Here is a 21,858-nt window from a genome sequence, read left to right on the forward strand (position 1 = left end):
CATCACTTAAGGACATTTATCAACACTTTATTATCGTAGTTGTAATAAACACTGCAGCCTGTAGGGGGACTAAATGTGATTATTTGAAGATAAATCACCCAATCTTGAGAACTGGGACAAATCTTGTTCTACCAAAAAAAAAAAACCTTTTAAAGTAAAACTTAATAACACACTAATTCTGTTTCTGGGGCAAAACATTATTTTTAAAGGATTTATATACATGAAATAAATATGATTTATAAAATATTTTTGATCTCCTTTTGTTTTTATGCCTCCACACTGGCGATAGCCGTGGCTGAAGGCATTATGTTTTCAAGTCATCCATCTGTCCATTCATCAGTATGTACGTATGTCTCATCCTTGTAAACATGATATCTAAAAAGCACCTCAGGGAATTTAGTCAAATTTGGCACAAAGGTTCTCTTGGATTCTAGGATGAACCGATGAGATTTTGGTGGTCAAAGGTCAAAGTGTAAGGTTGCCATGACCTAGCATTCATCTCATTCTCATGAATGTGATATCTCAAGAACAGCTTCAGGGAATTTCTTTAAATTTGGCACAAATGTCCACCCAGACTAAACGACGAACTGATTAGTTTTTGGTGGTCATCGGTCAAAGATCAAGGTCACTTTTACCTTGTCTGTTGCACTCTCATAAATGCGATAGCACAAGAACGCCTTGGGGGAATTTCTACAAATTTGGCAAACATTCACTTAGACTTGACGATAAACTGATGCGATTTTGATGGTCAAAGGTCACTGTGACATTGCATCTGTCTCATTCTCCCAAACACAATATCTCAAAAACACCTTGAGGGAATTTCTCTAAATTTAAAACAAACGTCCACTTGGACTGAAGAATGAACTGATTAGAATTTTGTGATTGAAGGTCAAAGGTAAAGGTCAGTGTGACCTCACAAAATATGTTTTTGGCCATAACTCAAGAATTCATATGTTAATTATGACAAAACTTCACACAAATGTCTAGCAGGATAAAATCATGATGTGTTATATCAAAAAGGTCAAAGGTCAATGTCACTGTGACATCATAATCAGTATAAAGACTTTTCTGTCCTTTACTCAATGTCATAACTCAGGAAAAGAAGGTCAGAAGATACTGAATTGGTGACTCTAATGTTGAAATTGTGCTGATCGTACAGATCTTCTGTGCTGCCATGGGTACAATGTGTGTGAAGCATCCATGTTTTCACAAATCTCTCAAGACAGATTCTGCAATTTACACTGTAGAATCTGTCGGCAGCCCTGTGGGAAAGACGACTGGGGGGGGGGGGGGTAGTAGGGCTCTGAGTTTGAACGATGCTGCGCTTTAGCCAATCACAATTGAGGGGGCGGGGCCAAGGTGTGCAGGTGTCCCCAGGAAATGTGCACCTACAGAAACAGCAAACTCCGCATCCATGGCGACCACTCCACCCAAAACACTGTTTCGTCAACGTGAAAAAATTTTTTTTTACCAGCGGATATCTTAGTTACAACATGATTGAGCTAACTGGAGTAGTTTCATGTCGTATCCGACAACGGGAGGCTTTTAACAGATGACGTCCTGATGTTACCTTTAGCTGTCCCTGTCAGCTGCAGCCACTGATGCTTTCTAGACATCGTGATTTCCCAAAACTGAATAAATACCACACATAGCAACTCAAAACTGCTTTGCTAGCTCAATCATGTTGTAACTAAGATATCTGCTGGAAAAAATATTTTATTCACGGATTTATTAAATTACTGAGTTAATACAGACACCGCTAACAAGGCTAACAGCTAAAGGTTATCCCAGCTAATCTACGATAACCATGTTATTAATTACAAAACGTGCACACAGAGATAGTAATGTTTGTTCAATCATTGTGTTTATAGACTTTACAAACATCAGATCAGTCTAAGCAGTGATATAGTGACATGAAAATGTGACATATATATATATATATACATACATATATACATATATATATATACACACATAGCTAAACTCTGCCGGTTTTCTACCTGGAAGTATTTGTAAACAACAAGGCGATTCCCTGGGAAGGGGAAGTGAAGGGGTTGAGCGATCCCCGAGGCCCCTGCACTTCCGTTAATCGAAAAACTACAGGCAAATTTGTCTAATGCGCTAGGGCATACAACCATGGGATGGTGAATTTTAGTTTAACTACTAAACTTGTCTTTTGTCAAAACACAGCCTTCTCCTTGACAGGAATAAACAACTTTAAACAATTCAAAATGTGTTAAAAGCCCTTACAATCTAAAACTAACTAATGAATTATTGTTTAAAAATGAGTGTTTTAATTAGCATTAAGAGAACTCTAAGCAACTTTGAAAAATAAAATGGCTCCTCACCACCACTGCTATGAAGTTAACAAATATATAACTGTCTTAAATTCTTCCTGATCTGTGTTCAGTATTTACTCTGTAGTTTGTTCTTGGTGACTAATTCTCCTGTTATTACAGATCCTGTCATTCCTCCATGCCTGGCCTTCATTAATTCTCTTCACCTGAGGCTCCACGTCCATCTCCTCACCTGCACTCTATTCCCTCATCAGCTCCTCAGTATATATACTAGCCCATTTCCCCTTGTCCTCTGCCAGATTGTCTTAGTTTCTCGGTAGCATTCCAGCACTTACCTTTTCACCTGAATACTGTGTTACTCTGCCTCATCTCCTGGTTCTGACCCTTGCCTGTTTGTTTGATTAAACCTTTTGGATTTTGAATTGAACTGACGTCTTGTCATGCTTGTGGGTTCATATTGAGTCAGTGATCGTCACAATAACTTTTGTCAACTCTGTCAGATCTTACCTCTGACATCCATCATGTACACTATTTAAGAAAAAATTAAATCACTGGAAGGCTGGTCCATTACAAGATTTAATAGTCAAGACTTTGAACTTTTAAAATATATTTTCCAGCCTAACAGAAGAGGAATCCCCAAAAATAATGTTTGTTTGGCTTGTCCCAAGTCTTAAGAATGGGTGATATACAGAATGAATTATAGGAGTGAAGTCAATAAATATAAAATAAACAGTTTAAAGTCCATACGTGGGCAGGCCTTGAAACAGGTTGCCCCAAAGGTGAACTTGGCGTTGGGGTTGTTGACCACCTGGTGGGTTTTGGGGTCATAGAGTGTCAGAGGAGGACAAGCATCTTTACAGGTTCCATCATCATTAAAATCCCTGCAGGCCTGGAGAAGACGTAGAGAGACAGAAGGAGAGACAGTGTCTTCATTATGTGTATCTGTAGTTTTATAAATATAAAAGGTATAAGAGTGGATAACAAATGAAGCACAACTCAGCCACAGAGAACAGTTGCTGTTAGTTGATACATTTTATTTTTGAAAGAAAAGAGGTAGAACTAATGAAATAATTTTGTCTGAACTAAACTGAAATGATCTGGACTACTATTTAGCAAATTTGCCTCTTATTCACTACGGTGGCTGTGATCTACCTCTGATGACACGACATGAGCTTCCTGCGGTTCAGTGTCTCACCCATGGTCTTGGTTTGGGACCTGCCTGCCTTGACCGAGAACTCATCTGTCCTGATATGGGACCTGCTTAACGTGTGACTTAACTAGGATCTTGAGACAGATGGAGACAGGTAAGTCTCAAGATTCTGTTTTTCTGAAGTTACCTTAAAATGTCCCACACATTTGCACCTACTACATGCAAACTGTTGCAGCTATCATGAGTTAAGACCAACAGTACTGTAGCAGGATAATGCAGTAGACACTGACCAGGCAATCGGTGGCTCGAGGTCCTGTGCAGCCAGCAGCACAGTGTTCATTACAGCAGTCGATGGGCTTTGGACCGCGACACCTTCTGCTGCACTGCTCCGCGCACTGCAACTTTGTGACTAGGAGAGACACATTTGATTACATCATTGGTGGTGCAGCTCATCAACATGAAGGATAATTATGTTTTGTTTACACACTAAAAATATACATTGAATGTACAAAAAAGGATCTGTGCATAGAGAGTAGCAAACAGAGGGTCTGATGTCTTCAGATTTTACATTTAATGGAATAACAAGGCAATGAAAGTTTGACGAGCAATCAGAATGTAAAGGACCACTGGTTCCCAACCTGGGGTCACGAAGACTACATGGGGAGTCGCAAGGCTTTTTTGATTATAAGAAGTCTGAGAAGGCCCTTCAGCATGTGAAATCCAGGACTACAAGCCTGACAAGCTTCTACCCACAGGTGGAAGCTGAATGACAGCAAACAATATATAATTATATCTATATCTATATATATATCTATATATCTATATCTATATATATATGTATATATATATATATACAGTACAGGCCAAAAGTTTGGACACACCTTCTCATTCAATGCGTTTTCTTTATTTTCATGACTATTTACATTGTAGATTCTCACTGAAGGCATCAAAACTATGAATGAACACATGTGGAGTTATGTAATTAACAAAAAAAGGTGAAATAACTGAAAACATGTTTTATATTCTAGTTTCTTCAAAATAGCCACCCTTTGCTCTGATTACTGCTTTGCACACGCTTGGCATTCTCTCCATGAGCTCCAAGAGGTAGTCACCTGAAATGGTTTCCACTTCACAGGTGTGCCTTATCAGGGTTAATTAGTGGAATTTCTTGCTTTATCAATGGGGTTGGGACCATCAGTTGTGTTGTGCAGAAGTCAGGTTAATACACAGCTGACAGCCCTATTGGACAACTGTTAAAATTCATATTATGGCAAGAACCAATCAGCTAACTAAAGAAAAACCAGTGGCCATCATTACTTTAAGAAATGAAGGTCAGTCCGGAAAATTGCAAAAACTTTAAATGTGTCCCCAAGTGGAGTCAAAAACCATCAAGCGCTACAACGAAACTGGCACACATGAGGACCGACCAGGAAAGGAAGACCAAGAGTCACCTCTGCTTCTGAGGATAAGTTCATCCGAGTCACCAGCCTCAGAAATCGCAAGTTAACAGCAGCTCAGATCAGAGAGCAGATGAATGCCACACAGAGTTCTAGCAGCAGACCCATCTCTAGAACAACTGTTAAGAGGAGACTGCGCGAATCAGGCCTTCATGGTCAAATAGCTGCTAGGAAACCACTGCTAAGGAGAGGCAACAAGCAGAAGAGATTTGTTTGGGCCAAGAAACACAAGGAATGGACATTAGACCAGTGGAAATCTGTGCTTTGGTCTGACGAGTCCAAATTTGAGATCTTTGGTTCCAACCGCCGTGTCTTTGTGAGACGCAGAAAAGGTGAACGGATGGATTCCACATGCCTGGTTCCCACTGTGAAGCATGGAGGAGGAGGTGTGATGGTGTGGGGGTGTTTTGCTGGTGACACTGTTGGGGATTTATTCAAAATTGAAGGCACACTGAACCAGCATGGCTACCACAGCATCCTGCAGCGACATGCCATCCCATCCGGTTTGTGTTTAGTTGGACGATCATTTATTTTTCAACAGGACAATGACCCCAAACACACCTCCAGGCTGTGTAGTGGCTATTTGACCAAGAAGGAGAGTGATGGAGTGCTGCGGCAGATGACCTGGCCTCCACAGTCACCGGACCTGAACCCAATCAAGATGGTTTGGGGTGAGCTGGACCGCAGAGTGAAGGCAAAGGGGCCAACAAGTGCTAAACACCTCTGGGAACTCCTTCAAGACTGTTAGAAAACCATTTCGGGTGACTACCTCTTGAAGCTCATGGAGAGAATGCCAAGAGTGTGCAAAGCAGTAATCAGAGCAAAGGGTGGCTATTTTGAAGAAACTAGAATATAAAACATGTTTTCAGTTATTTCACCTTTTTTTGTTAAGTACATAACTCCACATGTGTTCATTCATAGTTTTGATGCCTTCAGTGAGAATCTACAATGAAAATAGTCATGAAAATAAAGAAAACGCATTGAACGAGAAGGTGTGTCCAAACTTTTGGCCTGTACTGCATATATATATCTATATATATATATATATATATATATACATATATATATATATATATATATATATATATATATAGAGAGATAGATAGCGATATATAGATAGATATATAGATATATATATATATCTATATAGATAGATATATAGATATATAGATATATATATATATATATATATATCTATATCTATATATAGATATATATATCTATATATCTATATATAGATATATATATATCTATATATCTATATATCTAGAACATTTTCTCATTTTCACATTCACTCTCTGCTAAAGAGCCTCATCTTGCATTAGAAAAGTACACAGTTAAAACAAACAAAGAGCTAATACAACAATGGGCAAAAGTCAGGAACACTGAATCTATCAAAAAAGAAGCCTATTGAGTATGATTATTAAAAAATTGCAAAGAATTATATAAAAAGTTCCTAAAAAATATCAGGAAAACTCACCTCACATGTAATATTCATAGGGAATAATTCATCCACACTGCTCTTTTCTACACCATCTTCCTGAAGTTATAACATTCACTATTTCAGTCAGCTTTACAGTTGAATATAATATGAATATAATATGAAATACTTATTAAAAAATGTCACTAAGCCAGCGGTCATCAGTTTACTCAGTGACAGAAAAGGGGTCCATTGAGGTAAAAGGTTGGGAAGCACTGGTCTAGACTGTTGGAAGTCGGTCAGGTTTAACTGTTGATTAAGTCAAGTTAAATTAAGGGATGAGAGGAAGAGAGAGTGAATGGGACAGAGGAGGGAAGGAGGATAAAAGGTGGAGAAAGGTAAGATGGTGTAGAGTAGATAAGATGATGAGACAAAGATAATGCTGGGGAGGGAAGGGGTTGGAAATGTGTGACAGTAATTGTATCGGCGTGTATTCGAGTGAGTGTTAGTTTACATCTCTGACAGTGATCCGGTCCTGCTGCCCAACATGAACCGTTTACACACCCAGGATCACACTTCTCACCTGGAAAAACACACATATTATACACAGTCAACAAGACATTTAGAATGTGCTCAAATCAGCACACCAAGCTCATCACTAAAAATACTACTCCACCATTTCCATGGCAACATAACTGCCAGAGCAAACACTACACCAAGACAACACCAATGCTACAGAATGGATCACTTTGATGTTAATGTTGATCCATAGGCAGGACTTCATTTTAATGAATGGGTGGGAGAAGAAGAGAAGAACACAAAACTACTGTTGTTTTTAGTAGGGCCTACATATCACACGTGCTCTATATGTGTTCATGTAATGGGGCTAAAATCTATAAAAAAAAAAAATTAAAAAAAAGTCATAATAGTCAAAATATATAGCCAGATATAGTCAAACTGGAAGTCAACATTTATTAAACTAACAAATCTGAAACATGTTTTGTTCGTTATATCAAATGACCTGAAAGGGTGATGAGCAAAATTCCACCTAAAAATGATTTACTGGGATATCTTATAAAAAATGATTTAACAAATTCTCATAATGGGCTGTTTCTGTACCTGTTAGACTAATGTTTAGAATATTACACTTCAATAAAACAATTTCAGAATTTCTACTTATCCACTGTATTTGCAGAAATTCTCTATCATACTTATAAAGGCTTATAGGGATTAATTGGATTAAATTAGTTAGTCTTATTTTCTTTAATGAATATAATTGATGGTCCTGTTTGTCAGTGCAGGTGCGTACTTGAAGTGCAGACAGCCAGAGTGTGACCGCAGTGAAAATGTTGTTTTTGAAAGCTGAACACCATCAAATATGGACTGGAACAGAATATTTTGTTTGATTAAAACATGCTGTGAATTTTGGAAGTGATTACATCTATCTTTTTTTTAAATTCATTTTGACTTTTGGGCTTTACAACGCACTTGAGTTATTGGAAATGCCTGGAATCCTCTGGCATCCTCCATCAGCTGTGCCACTGACATGGTGCAACTAGCTTAAAAATACATGTGAACTTTGTGGATGTGGGAACTAAATCTGTACATGGTGAAATAATATTTTTCAGCAAAGATCTTAGTCATAACAAGACTGAGCCAGCTAAGCAGTTTTGTGTTTATATCTAGGGTATTTACTTAGTTTGGGACAACCCCTTTCTCTAGAAAGTATGATGCTCATGTTGGCTGGCAGACTTAACAGGGACTAGAAAACATGTCTGTATGGGTGTTACTAATGTTCCACCTACTCACTGGAGTAGTAAACTAGGTTTTAACTGACCTGACTGATTGTTCTCCAGTTATTAGTCAGACTCCCTGTATGGCAGGTACACAAATTATTTGTCACTTTTGTTAACATTGTGAGACAGGACTACACACACTGAACTGAGTTAATGTGATTTTATTGAACGCGAACAACACGTTTCGCCCCAGGCTTCTTCGGATTCGCTAAACTTGTGAGACAGGACATTTGACCTTGGTGAAATCGATGTCATACATCTTAAAATCCAGTAGATGGTGGTAAAATTCAATAGTGACAAAGCAGCTGATGGTAGAAATACTTTGACTCCATATTACAATCCACTATCACAGGTAGCAGTAATCCTCTGGAGTAAACTTCACAGGTAGCTGCTCAAACGTCTTACAGAGAGCTGTTATTATGGAGGACTGTGTGTCCATTTAGTTCTACTTACATTTACGTGTGAAGGTTTCTGTCTTGAAAAGCATGCTGGGATTGCTGGCTTTGTCCAGGATGTCCCACCACTGGATGGTTTCAGTGTTACACAGCAAAGGATTGTGGGTCATCTTTACCCCTCCCTTCAGAATCTCTGTGAGGAGAAGATGGTGAAGTTTTAGCATCATAGAGTTCAGAAATAAGTCATGTGTCAGTCCTCTCCAGGTCCAAGTCAAAGGGTTCAGGATTTAAGAGGATTTATTTAATTTAATGGGCTGATGCTTTGTGTTTGAATATTTCACTCAGATTATGCTGTATTTAATTTACAGTTTATATTTTCAATAAATCTAAAGAAGAAATCAATAATCCAATATCAATATAAGCATCAATTAAACAAATCTTCCACCTCCAAGTTGTCTCCTACTATTGCATTCAGCAGTGTTCCTGCTCTTAACACAAAAATATGTCCTGGAAATGAATCATACAAAAATAAATAGTAAAAAATAAGTGTAACCTAATTTGTACCACATGCAAGAACTATTTATACTCTTGTTAACTATCACTGCATGAATAATAAAGCCCCAGTGTCCTCAAATGCGACGGTTATAAAATCCCCATGTCCTCAAACAAGACTTAAATAAAATCCCCATGTCCTCTAACAAGACAATTATAAAGTCCCCATGTCCTCAAACAAGACTTTAATAAAATCCCCATGTCCTCAAATCAAGACAATTATAAAATCCCCATGTCCTCAAACAAGACTTTAATAAAATCCCCATGTCCTCAAACAAGACAACCTATAAAGTCCTCATGTCCTCAAACAAGACTTCAATAAAATACCCATGTCCTCAAACAAGACAACTATAAAGTCCCCATGTCCTCAAACAACACTTAAAAAAAAGCCCCAATGCCCTCAAACGAGATGATGAAAAGGTCCCAATGTCCTCAGAGAAGATGCTAATGAACATCCAATGTCCTCAAATGGGACTGAAATTAAGTCCCTGTGTCCTCAAATGAGACGATTATAAAGTTCCATTGTCCTCAAATGAGACTACAATCAAGTCCCAACGTCCTCAAACGAGATGATGATAAATCAAATCAATCAAAAAAATGTTATTAAGCATAAATAAGCAAAAAAGCATTCTGATTCTGTTTTATAGTTGCTTTTAACTGCCTACCCTTTGGATATCAGTTGTTTTTAACTGCTCAAAGGATTTCTTAGCCATCGAATTCTGCTTTTAAGACGCACTTTGATCTGCCTGCGTTTGACAGCGTGGGAAAATTCCTGTCTGCCGGCAACCACCTAGCTTACCGGACACCCAGTCACCTCACCAGGCCCTACTTGGGCCCGTGCCGGTAAGTTTCGCCTCCTCTCATAATCCAAACCGTCCTGTTTCTGTGCCACTTAAACGCCATGGACTCCAACTGGAGTCTTCGTGTGTAAGTTTCTACTGCCTCCTACTGAAGCTACACTAGCGATCTAGCTAACCGCAAGTTGACTAAGCATAAACAAACACCTTTGCTGCCAGAGCTGTTTTCTCTGTTTCCCCAGCCTCCATCTGCTCCAGCCATGGCACCACGCACCTCACCATCCAACATGCCCTGGGAGGACTGCCAAAAAGCAGAAAGACACATCACTCACCTCAGGGAGGACATCAGACGGCTCTCAGATGAACTCCGGAAAAAAGACTCTCTCCTCTCCGAATTCATCGACACTGCAGCCACACAGTCTAAAGTCATCTCCTCCATGAACTCAGTCGTTGCCAACACCATCCTCTGGGACCCTTCATCACCATGCTGCTGGCCCTCTTCGTGCTCAACCCCCAGCTCACAGGCTCCCTAGTTAGTGGTGGCGGTCCGAGGTAAGAGGGGGAATCCCCGTGCTGTCGCGCCTCCGTCCCTCAACCTGACAAACCGCTTTGCCATGCTACCAGCTGATGTCCCTGTTCACCCTGCTGATGTCTCCATGGCTGTTCTAGTGTCTGGTGCTCCTCCTTCTCCTCATGTGGAACTGGACTACGTCCCAGCTGTGACAGCTGTAATGACGACGGCAGCGATGGCGGCTCCTCCACCTCCAGATGCGTCGGCGCCTCCTGCAGCAGTTGCAGCGATGGCGCTCCCATCGCCAGCCGCTATGTGGTCCAGGACTGGAGCCAGACCTAAGGTCTCAGCCTCCAACTTCCCACCAAACCTGTCTACACACCTGCCACTCTGGACGGATGTGGTTCATGGTGAACACCTGGCCTCCTCGATAGCCGCTGCTGCTGCTCCTGTCCCCTCTCACACTGCTGTGAACCAGGCACCCACTCCTCTCGTCCTCCCCATTGCCTTGATCGTCGGTGATTCCATCGTTCAGCACATCCGTTCTGCGAATGCAGTCACTCACTGCTTCCCCAGGGCTACGACCGCTGACATCCTGGAAAAATGTCCTGGTCTTCTGGAGTCATCGGCTCTCTCTTTTTCTCTCAGCCTCGCAACAAATAAACAAATAAACACTCCTCGTTCCGGGGATGACAACAGTTGCATCATTCGCTCCTTTTGGACACTGAGATCATGTGAGCCAAACAGAGTTAGGAGGTCCGTTGACTGCTCTGTGTTAACCCCTGTGTCGCGGACTCAGAAACTTTCCCATGTCACTCTTAAACTCTCCCTCTTCAATATCAGGTCCCTCACAAACAAAGCAAGATTTAACTTGGACATTGTCTGCCTTACTGAAACCTGGCAGCGGCCTTATGACTTTTTTCATTTAAATCAGTCTCTGCTGCTGTTGTTTACATTGCTAAACCACGCACTTCCGGTGGCCTCGCGCTGATCTATCGTGACAGTTTGAAAATAGTCCCCCGTCCTTGTCCCGTCCCCATCATTCCACCTTCATCACTGAACTATCATCTATTTTAACAGATCCATGTGCCATCACTCCACATATAATTTTAACTGCGGATTTTAATATTCATGTTGACAACCCCAAGGACATTTTCTCATTAGACTTTGTTGGAATTCACAGGACCACAAATGATTTGTCATTTGTTGAAATCTAAACTGGACATGTGAAGGCTTTTCCTCTCTGCATGCTCTTCGATCTTCAAAAAAAGACAGCTATCTGACACTCATCTCTACAGGAGGTCATCTCACACCTCAGTGAGACACAAGTCTCAAAACTTGATTAGACAGGACTTTTACAGTGACATGTGACTCTGTGATGTCACAGGCATCTGTACAAGGTCTGCTCCCTTCAGACAATCTTCCTCTTACTTGGGAGCTGCCGAGCAGCCCACACCTCTCTTCTCAGCTGGGCCTGGACCAGACCAGATACCCAGACCCCTGCTCCATTGCCCCAACCCACTGAAGGGAGGGCAATTGCTCACAGACTGTCTTTTTCCTGGACCACAACTTGCCCATGCTCAAGGCACAGGCAAACCTGAACCAGAGAAGTTAGACTTGCAAGCACAAGGTTTGCAACTAGCTTTCTAGCAACAAGGAGAACCAAGTAAGTTAGCATCCAGCGTCTAACTCTGTAAAGACCTCGAGTGACCAGCTTCCTCAGAGTTTAACCTTTGGAACAAAGGACACATCAAAGACTGCATCTGTAACCACAGCTCTTTCCAGCCTTCTTCTGCCAGCTAACAAAGCAGCACACCACCAACTGACTCTTTCTTCCCATTCACTCAAGGATCAGTAACGTAACAACTGGGCATAGCTTTAACACAGCTTTACAGGCTAAGTAGGACTGTTTAACTTGTTGTATGTAAGTTAATGCTGTCATTGAATGATTGCTGTGCCTCTGCACAAATCCAGACCAATATTGCAACACAAATCACATCCACATAGACTCATCAACAAATAGACTTTCAACAGAGCTACACCCAAAGAGGCAACTCAAAGTTCCCGCTTCTCTTCCTTTGTCTTTGTCCTGACCACACGGTCAGACAAACACCTCCCCGGATCTGAAGCCAGCTTTGATTTGGCCATCTTGTAGCTCTCTGTTGTCAGCCATTTTGTTTTGTAGGCAAACGGCTCTTTGATCATCACACCCGCCTTTGTCTCTCTCTCTCTCTCTCTCTCTCTCTCTCTCTCTCTCTCTCTCTCTCTCTCTCTCTCGCAGACACACACACACACACACACACACACACACACACACACACACTCACACATATACACACCAAGCTTGTATATAGTTAGTTAGAGTTTGTGTGTTTTGGTTTTGCTTTGCTTATTTTGTGAATAAATATAATTGTTTGGAATCATACCTGCTGTCTGTTTAATGTTGCACAAGAGTGAATGAATAGTCAGCCATTGCTACGTCAAGAACTCCGAAATCCTTCAAGGTTTTACTGTTAATTTTGGTTATTGTCATTAATTTAATTATTAATCAAAATTCTAAGTTAATAGTTTAGCGTATTTTATGAGACTGATATCTTTAACTGGCTATAATTTTCCCTTTACGGGAATGGTGCCCCACGAGGTGATTTAATGTTAATTAAGTCACATTATTCAACATAATTTTTAATTATTATCAAAAATTATTAATTATTTCCGATAGCCAATTTACAACATTAATGGTGTCCCCTTGGTGAGGCCTAATATTGTTGTAAATTGGCTATCGGAAATAATTAATAATTTTATGACGCCCTGAATTTATGTTCCCAACATAATTGGTGCCGCCATGTGAGACCTAAAATTATGTTCTCAACAACTTTACCTCCAACCTGGACAGTTTTGAAGTCACTCAGTATGTTGTATTTCCAACAATCAATAAGGGTCATATTTTGGACCTGATCTGTTGCTCTGGTGTTGTTCCATTTAATCTTTCTGGTAAAGAACTTCCGTTGTCAGATCACAAATTCTTAACTTTTGATGTCAACCTTCCTGTCTGCAAATCCCGTCAAGAGCGTATCATGTCCTTCCGTAATATTAAGAACATCAATATCACAGAACTGAACAGTTTAATTTCTATGTCAATCTCTCATTGACACCTTTTCTCCACTGCTGAACTTGTTGATCATTACAATAACATAATACTCGCTGCACTGGACACCCTGGCTCCATTGAAAACCCGCACAGTGACTTTTTCTAGGTCCACTCCGTGGTTTACCTCAGAACTCCGCCAACTTAAAATGCAAGGTCGCCACCTTGAGCACCTTGCCAAGAAAACTGGACTCACTGTTCACTCTCAAATGTACTCAGATCACATCACCTCCTATAAGACTGCTCTAAATGCTGTCAAATCTGCCTATTACTCCAACATCATCCAATTTGACGGAAACAATACCAGGACTCTGTTTTCCACAGTTAATACACTACTCAAGCCCAAAGAAACTGGCACCCGCTTCACGTCAGCCCTTCAGTGTCAGCAATTCTTGGACTTCATAAACCATAAAGTGTATTCCATACACCACCAGCTTACTCCTTCCCTGTCTTCTCAGTTAAACACTCCTTGATTAAGTGCTACTGTCTGGCCCACCAGTAGCCTATCTGCCTTTCATGTTCCCTCAAATCAACAAGTATCCCAACTGATCATGTCTTCCAAGTCTACTACTTGTCTACTCACTCCACTTCCTACTACACTGGTCAAGGCTTGTCTCCCCACGCTCTCCCCTTTCATTACACAAATTGTTCACTCCTCCCTGTCAACTGGTATTGTTCCCTCCCTACTCAAAACTGCTTCAGTCACACCCATATTAAAGAAACCTGGCCTGGACCCAAATGAATTCAATAACTATCGCCCTATCTCAAACCTCTCATTCATCTCAAAAGTTATTGAACGCACAGTAGCCTCCCAACTTCAAGATCATCTATCAAAAAATAACCTCCTTGAGCCTTTCCAGTCTGGTTTCCGTCCCAATCACAGCACAAAAACAGCTCTCACTCAAATAAAAAATTACCTTCTTCTGGCAGCGGATTCTGGCCTTCTCACCATCCTCATACTCCTGGACGTCAGTGCCACCTTCGACACAATATCCCACGCCATCCTCCTAGATCGTCTGGCTGGCACGGGGGTCTCTGGCATTCCTCTTCAGTGGTTCCATTCATATCTGTCTGACCCTTCTCAGTTAATCCAAGGACAAACCAGATCATCACCCTCACCAATCACTCACGTTGTTCCACAAGGTCTCGTGGCCAAAGTCTCGGCGATATTTTTGACAGCACCCTCTCATTCACATCCCGCATCAATAACATCTCACACACAGCCTCTTTCCATCTCCGCAATATCTCCAGACTTCGCCCTCCCTCGCCCAACACTCCACTGAAGTCTTCATAAATGCTCTGGTCACTTCTCACCTGGATTACTGTAACTCCCTCCTCACTGGCTTACCACATAAACTCATTCACCGTCTACAATCCATCCAGAACTCTGCTGCCAGAATCATCACTCGTACCAAGTCCTCGGATCACATCACACCAGTCCTCATTCAACTCCACCGGCTCCCTGTCCGACAACGGATACAATACAAGCTCTGCCTGTTAACATTCACAAAATTTGATCAGGTTTCTGCCTTGTCCACTTTTGCTTTCCTTGTTTGTACACTGATCTATTGTGCTCCTGCTTCCATAAGATTGAAAAAGTGTCCACAAATGAAGACAGCAGGTCAAAGTTAAGCAGAATTAAGTATAAGGTGGAGCAAATCCAAAATGCAATGTCCTCATATGAAGACACAGGGTCGCAGGCTAATGCCGTATTGGAAGACAAAATTTCATTTTAATTCAAAATTTTCAATAAATCTACAGAATGAATTTATTATTGTGCGTAAAGATCCATCTCAAATATTTTTTTTTGCTACAGGTAAACTTAATTATATCACACATCAAAACCACAACTCAAGTTCCATCACATCCTTCACCACCTCCAGCTTCAGATGCAGAGCTACGAAACACTTTAAGTCTAGTTAACACTGCTGGATCTCACACTGACAGGGTAAATACGCACTGTGAAACATCAACGTCATCAGCTAAAGTTTGTGAGAGTGCGGTCTATTTCCTGCTGCCAGAGTACAATCTGGTGTTGACTGAAGATTTCTAAATAGTGTGCAAACTCCACCCCACCTCCACCCTCCCAGGCCTGCTGCCAGTACAGCAAGCGTGGCAACATCCCTGACACTCATCAGCAGTAAGTAACCAGCCCTTCTTATCAGCAAGGTATACCCACCTCTTTATCTAGTCCTTTAAAGTCTACTCACCTATCAGCCAACATGTCATTGACATATTTAGTAGAGTATACCCACTTCTCCTCTGTAATCGACTCATCTACCCAGTACTACACCCCCCTAATCAACTACCACTTCACCACTGCTCTCACACCCTCTGGCTCTGTGTATTCACTGGAAGCTCAACACTCTGAGTGTCCCTGTACTACTCACTGGTTCTGTTTAATTGCCCTGGAGGTCCATAAAATCAAGGCCCCTTGAACTACTCACCAGCTCTGTATATTTGCTGGGGAAACTTTCTCTGGCCCTGTGTGTGTAGGTTTGTATACTTCATATTTTAAGAGCGTGAGTACTTATATATCTATGATTGTGAGAACCAATGTGACTTTTAGACCTAGGAAGTCAGGACATTTTTGGAAAGCAAGGACATTTTGGCCAGTCCTCACCTTCAAAGGTCTGTTTGAGGGTTCAGACTTGCTTTTAAGGTTCAGATTAGAATCAGGACAAGGAGCCTTTTTATCCTCAGTGTGTGACCACGGTTACCAAGATTCCTTTGGAGTCTCCAAATGTCCTTTTTTGGGAATCTAGACATACCCTTGGTAAAACCATGTGTAAAATATTCATTTTCTGTGGTACTGTTATCTACTTTGAACTCGGACTAGATGAGGCTTGATGCTGTGGTCCCACTCTGTTTTCCAGCCAATAAGCCCCAGTTATAGTCATCTGCAGGCATTTCTTTTCAAGGAAATATTCAGGCTGAAATAGAGTGCTCCAGGGATGATGTTTTTCCGTAGGCCAATATGGAAGTTGGCATTGCCTTGTTTCCCTCATCAAAAAGCCTATGGGATTTGATTTAATTGCAGAAAATAAGCTCTGTGACAAACAAAAGTTAATGATACTTACACATTTTGTTCAGCAAGATAATCTTCACAAATGAACACCACTTTTATGATTTTTGCAGCGTAAATACATTTGCCAGTGGTATAAAGCTAACATTAGGCTATAAACAAACTACATCACAGTCGCATGACTGAACATTTCTCCTGCAACACAGCTGTAAAGCCATGTTCAGCTTGATGATGTTTTGTAGTCTCATTTAGCCACTTGTTAGCAACCACCTTTTTAAAACACATACAGTAAAAGCTTCAGAATTCCCAATGGGGTATTTACTGATGTATTCTGTGTTGTAGAACAAAACGTGAAAGTCTCTTCAGCTTGAGTTAACAAAAGAGTCTATATTAGACATTTAACTAAAAACACATTCAAAAAACCCACTAACTTCAAGACGAGGGAACCAGGGACACTAACATACTAACTAATTACCTGGCTTTAGGACTTATTCCTGGAGCACTCCTCCTTATGTGTGTTCAGACTTCTATAACTCAATGCCAATAATAGCACTTGCAGTGACTCTGACTGAAAAATCCTCAGAATGTTATGTTTCATAAAATCATTCTTTTATTTTATCGTTATAGTTGACTATTGTATGTAAACTTACCTCCACAGAACAGAGGTTACAAAACCTTCGAAACAAGCCATAACTTTACTGCTTAAGTATCACTAAACCCCAGCTTACAAATGTATAATCTATGAGCTTGTACTTAAGAATCACTAAAAAAAAATGATAATAAATGAATAAAAATTAAATGCTATTATATATGCCTTACTATTGTTAAAATTAAAATAACATAGATATAGATAATAATAGATCATGACAGAATTTTCACTACCTTGTATGTAAGGGGCTAAGGGATGCATTATGTCAGTGAGGGTCTTCACCAGTAAATCAGTACAGGGTTTTGTGTGTGTGTGTGTGTGTGTGTGTGTGTGTGTGTGCGTGCGTGTGTGGGTTTACCCGTCAGGCTGCTGAGCTGCAGCTGTCTCAGCCCACTGGTGTAGTTGAGAGTTGCAGAAGAGGTGTTCCTGTTGTAGTTGGATATCACCAGCAGAGCGTATTGGTTTTCGTAGAGGTTCTGGCCTCGGATCAGCCTCAGATTGACCAACGGGATGTTGGCAGCCTCGTTCATGGCGATCAGAATGTAGCCGCCAACTTCCTGGATGGACTGAAGAAAGAAGAAATCATCAATGTTTGTTTTTTGTATGTTTTTGTTTTGTTTTAGATCTCATTGATGTGCTCTCAGTGACTTTACATCTACAAAGTGGACATATTTTAAATTCTTGCTCATCATTTTCCAACAGTCACCCAACAGCATTTAGACTGGTTCTCTTCCTTTGAAGCAGCCAAAGGTTTCACATCATTTTAGGGACGTTAACTACTTACTGTTTATTGGTTAACTAATTGAAAATATATTCATCCACAACAAAGACTAAAGTCTGCTGTGAGGAGATCAGTGTCACCAGTACACTCAGTCTCTTTCTGTTTAAATATAAAGTATTATTATTATTATCTGCCATTCATTGAAGAGCAACAAACCATTTGTATTTATTGCCTAAAATGCCTCATTTACTTGGATTCTGGACAGTGTTGGGCCCATGCCAAAAATTTAAACACAATAACAATCTATTGATTCTTAATATGTTCAATGATCGATTAAGGAAATCCTGTACAGTTGATGTGAGACTTGTTGCAGAGGGATTATTTAACATTACACAGTTAGAGTCATTCCTGAACATGCAGCTGTGAGCAGGGACTGTTTTGAACTCCCTCTGTTGACACAGTGAAAGACGCTTTGACCTGCTTCGCTGCAACTTTTTGTAAAATCCACGATTCTTTTCAAAGTGTCCGTGTTTATCTTCTGGGCTTTGATTTTTCTGAGCTCCTCAAGGTAATGCTGTTTGGCATCAGTTCACGAATGTCAGAGCGTCCTCAAATGCAACACAAAGACAGTTTTTAAAAAGCACCCTGCTCACATCTGCAGCACTACAGTAGGGAAAATGTCACTCCAACAGAAAAATGAAGTTTCATAGAAATGAGCTGAAACCAGCAGCTCAAATCCAAAAACTGATGGATGATTTTAAAACGATCAGCAGGAATAAAAGGTGTGTTTGACACCACACAAATTTAGTACTGGAGACAGACCTGGAGGAAGGACAGGTCCTGGTGCTCCCGGGTGTAGGTGATCTCCAGGTTCTCCAGGACCACAGAGCAGTTGGAGTACATCCTCACCATGTTGTCATAATGATTATCATGGGTCCCCAACAATGTCAGCTGGTTACTCATTCCCTGACACACTGATAGATAAAGAGAGAGGGGGAGAGTGATATAAGTTAGTTACAGTTCATCTAATGGCCACTATTTTCCTGATTTCTCAGGTTGCATTGAAGTGAACGGGAAAACTTTCAACAACCATTCATGCTTTCCTAATAAGAGCCTATGTGGCATTTGCATGTTTTTAGTTAAATTTTGAGGATATTAACATATAAAACTGATAACTTAACCCTTTAAAGTCAGGGTGTGAGGAAACGTACAATATAAAACAAAAGTTATTTTAGTTATTTTATTTTCCAGTTGCTTTAAAATGAGTGCTCTTGCATTTATGTTGTGTTGATGTGGATGAAAAGATCCCCTTTCACACATACAGTCTATCTCTGAAATGTTCAAGAACACTTTCTGCATGGGGTCATGTATGAATGGGAACAGGGAAATCTACACTGCCAGCATACCCGCCTCAAGACCTTGTAACATTTCAGGGAAAATGCCGGTTTGGCTGTGTTGTGAGTGAAAGCAGTAACACTGCGGGAACAAGCAAGTAAAGGGTTATGTCCATCTGACGAAAGACGCTTTCACGTGGAGCAAGAGAACCAATCACAAGACTCTGCTGTCAAAATATTTGAATTGTGTAATGTACAAGAACTAAAATAACAAAGCAAAACAGCAAATGTTAAGCAAAATGCAAAATATAGCAAATATAGAAACTGGATTACAGTAAGGTGTAAATTAGGGTGCAGTAACAAACCTAGCTAACAGTATGGTGCAAACAAATAGCTAACAGTAAGGTGAAAAATATAAAAACTATCCAACAGTAGGGTGCAAAAAAACCCAGTATGATATTTTTAAAAAAAATACTGGCTAACCGTATGGTGCAAAAAAAAAAAAAAAAAAAAAAAACCCTAACAGTAAGGTGCAATATAAAAAATTAGCTAACAGCATGGTCCGAAAAGCTAAAAGTGAGGTGCATAAAAACAGTATGGTATCAAAAAACCCAAGCTAACAGTAGGGTGCAAAAAACAAACAAACAGAACAAAAACTAGCTAACAGTAAAGGTAAAAGTAGCTAACAGTAGGGTGCAAAAGAAAAAAGATAGGTGCAAAATACAAAAAGTAGCAAACAGTCGGATACAAGTATAAAGACTAGCAAACAGTATATATAAAACAATATAATGACAAAATCAAATTCCTTGTGGATAATAACATATACTTCTCTCAATTTACACAGTTACAACAGTATGGTAACTTAAAAATGTGTTTGTACACTGTTAAATCCGAGGTGTATGAGTTCAAAAGATTTACTGCCAGGACTGTCCCTTACCTGATCTATTCCAGCATTGCCATGGCATGTTGAAAAGGCAAGAGATGGACAGTAGTGTATGTGTGAAAAGTGAAAGTCACAGGTGCCTGAAAGGTTTTTAACAGTTATTCTGGGGGAACTATGTGTGAAAGAGGCTTATAATTGTCTTATATTACAGTCTAAACAATAAGTTATTCAGTAGAACCAATAAAGACTGATTATTTCTTGTTGAAAGACTGACTCAGTTGATCTGTGGGTGGGTGGTGCATCATATTTGATGTCACAGACAGGTCAGAGAGCAGGTTAGTAAACAGTAGAAAGCAGGATGGAGGCGAGTGAAAATGTTATGGTGGTTACATTTTTTAATACATTTCTCACTAATTCCGCCTCTCTCTCAAACTTGGTGCCACTAAATAATAATAATTGGCAAACTTTCTGGGGAAAACCTGGTCTTATTAGGAGAGACGGCATTCATCCCACTTTGGATGGAGCTGCTCTCATTTCTAGGAACCTGGCAAACTTTATTAGTAATTTAAATCCCTGACAACCCAGAGTTGAGACCAGGACTCAGAGTCGCAGTCCTAAACGCCTCTCTGAGCTTCTAGTTCAGTTACCTAGCCATAGTTTTAATAGTTTTATACAAACGGTGTCTGTCCCCCGACCGCCTAAATTATCTAAATCTAAAATTAAACAAAGAGGAGTTGTGCATAACAACCTCATAAAAATTAAAACCTCTTCTGTGACAGAAAGACAAAACAGGAGAATTAAATGCGGACTGTTAAATATCAGGTCTCTATCGTCTAAAGCAGTGTTAGTAAACGAATTAATATCAGATAATCATATTGATTTACTCAGTCTCACTGAAACCTGGCTGTGTCAAGATGAATATATGTCTAAATGAGTCCACTCCTCCCAGTCATAATAATACCGACATTCCTCGAGGCAGCGGCCGAGGAGGGGGAGTTGCAGCCATTTTTAACTCTAGTCTGTTAATCAGCCCTAAACCTAAATTAGATTATAATTCATTTGAAAGCCTCGTTCTTAGTCTTTTACATCCGACCTGGAAAACCTCGCAGCCACTTTTATTTGTTATAGTGTACCGTGCTCCTGGCCCGTATTCTGAATTTTTATCTGAATTCTCAGAGTTTTTATCCAGTTTAGTTCTTAAATCAGATAAAGTTATTATTGTAGGCGATTTTAACATTCATGTCGACGTTGATAATGACTCCCTGGCTACCGCGTTTATCTCATTATTAGATTCCATTGGCTTCAGTCAGGGTGTACATGAACCTACTCATTGTTTTAACCATACCCTTGATCTAGTTCTGACGTATGGAATTGAAATTGATAACCTAAAAGTCTTTCCTCAGAATCCCTCGCTATCGGATCATTATCTGATTACTTTTGATTTCTTTTACTCGATTACACGCCACTCAGCAACAGTTACTATACTAGATGTTTATCAGATAGTGCTGTCGCAAAACTTAAGGAAAAGATTACCGTCGTTAAATTCAATACCAATACCTTCAGTAACAGAGGTTTCCGTGCCGACTTTAACCTCTCCCGAATTGATCATTTTGTTGATAGCACCGTAGGCTCGCTACGAACAACGCCGACGACTCTGTAGCTCCTCTTAAAAAGAAGTTAAAAAGCAAAGAAAGTTCGCTCCTTGGTATAACTCTCAAACCCGTAAG

The 21,858-nt window shown here is 40.3% G+C and overlaps 1 protein-coding gene across 2 annotated transcripts in view; it reads right to left on the reverse strand.

The window, feature by feature from the left end:
• Positions 1 to 21,858, reverse strand: part of LOC125882095 (melanoma receptor tyrosine-protein kinase-like) — a 101,677-nt gene that overhangs the window by 36,789 nt on the left and 43,030 nt on the right. For both annotated transcript variants that reach the window (XR_007448298.1, XM_049565763.1), the window contains exons 2-7: positions 18,737 to 18,888; positions 17,552 to 17,759; positions 8,574 to 8,708; positions 6,839 to 6,907; positions 3,738 to 3,856; positions 3,045 to 3,186 (exon numbers count right to left, since the gene is read on the reverse strand). Coding sequence is in view for 1 of the 2 variants with exons in the window: in XM_049565763.1 (XP_049421720.1) it covers positions 3,045 to 3,186; positions 3,738 to 3,856; positions 6,839 to 6,907; positions 8,574 to 8,708; positions 17,552 to 17,759; positions 18,737 to 18,888 (825 nt within the window). In the remaining variant the exon portion in view is untranslated. The remainder of the gene's footprint in view (positions 1 to 3,044; positions 3,187 to 3,737; positions 3,857 to 6,838; positions 6,908 to 8,573; positions 8,709 to 17,551; positions 17,760 to 18,736; positions 18,889 to 21,858) is intronic.

The sequence above is a fragment of the Epinephelus fuscoguttatus genome, linkage group LG21 (genome assembly GCF_011397635.1).
Source record: "Epinephelus fuscoguttatus linkage group LG21, E.fuscoguttatus.final_Chr_v1".
In the NCBI taxonomy this organism is placed as follows: Eukaryota; Metazoa; Chordata; class Actinopteri; order Perciformes; family Serranidae; genus Epinephelus; species Epinephelus fuscoguttatus.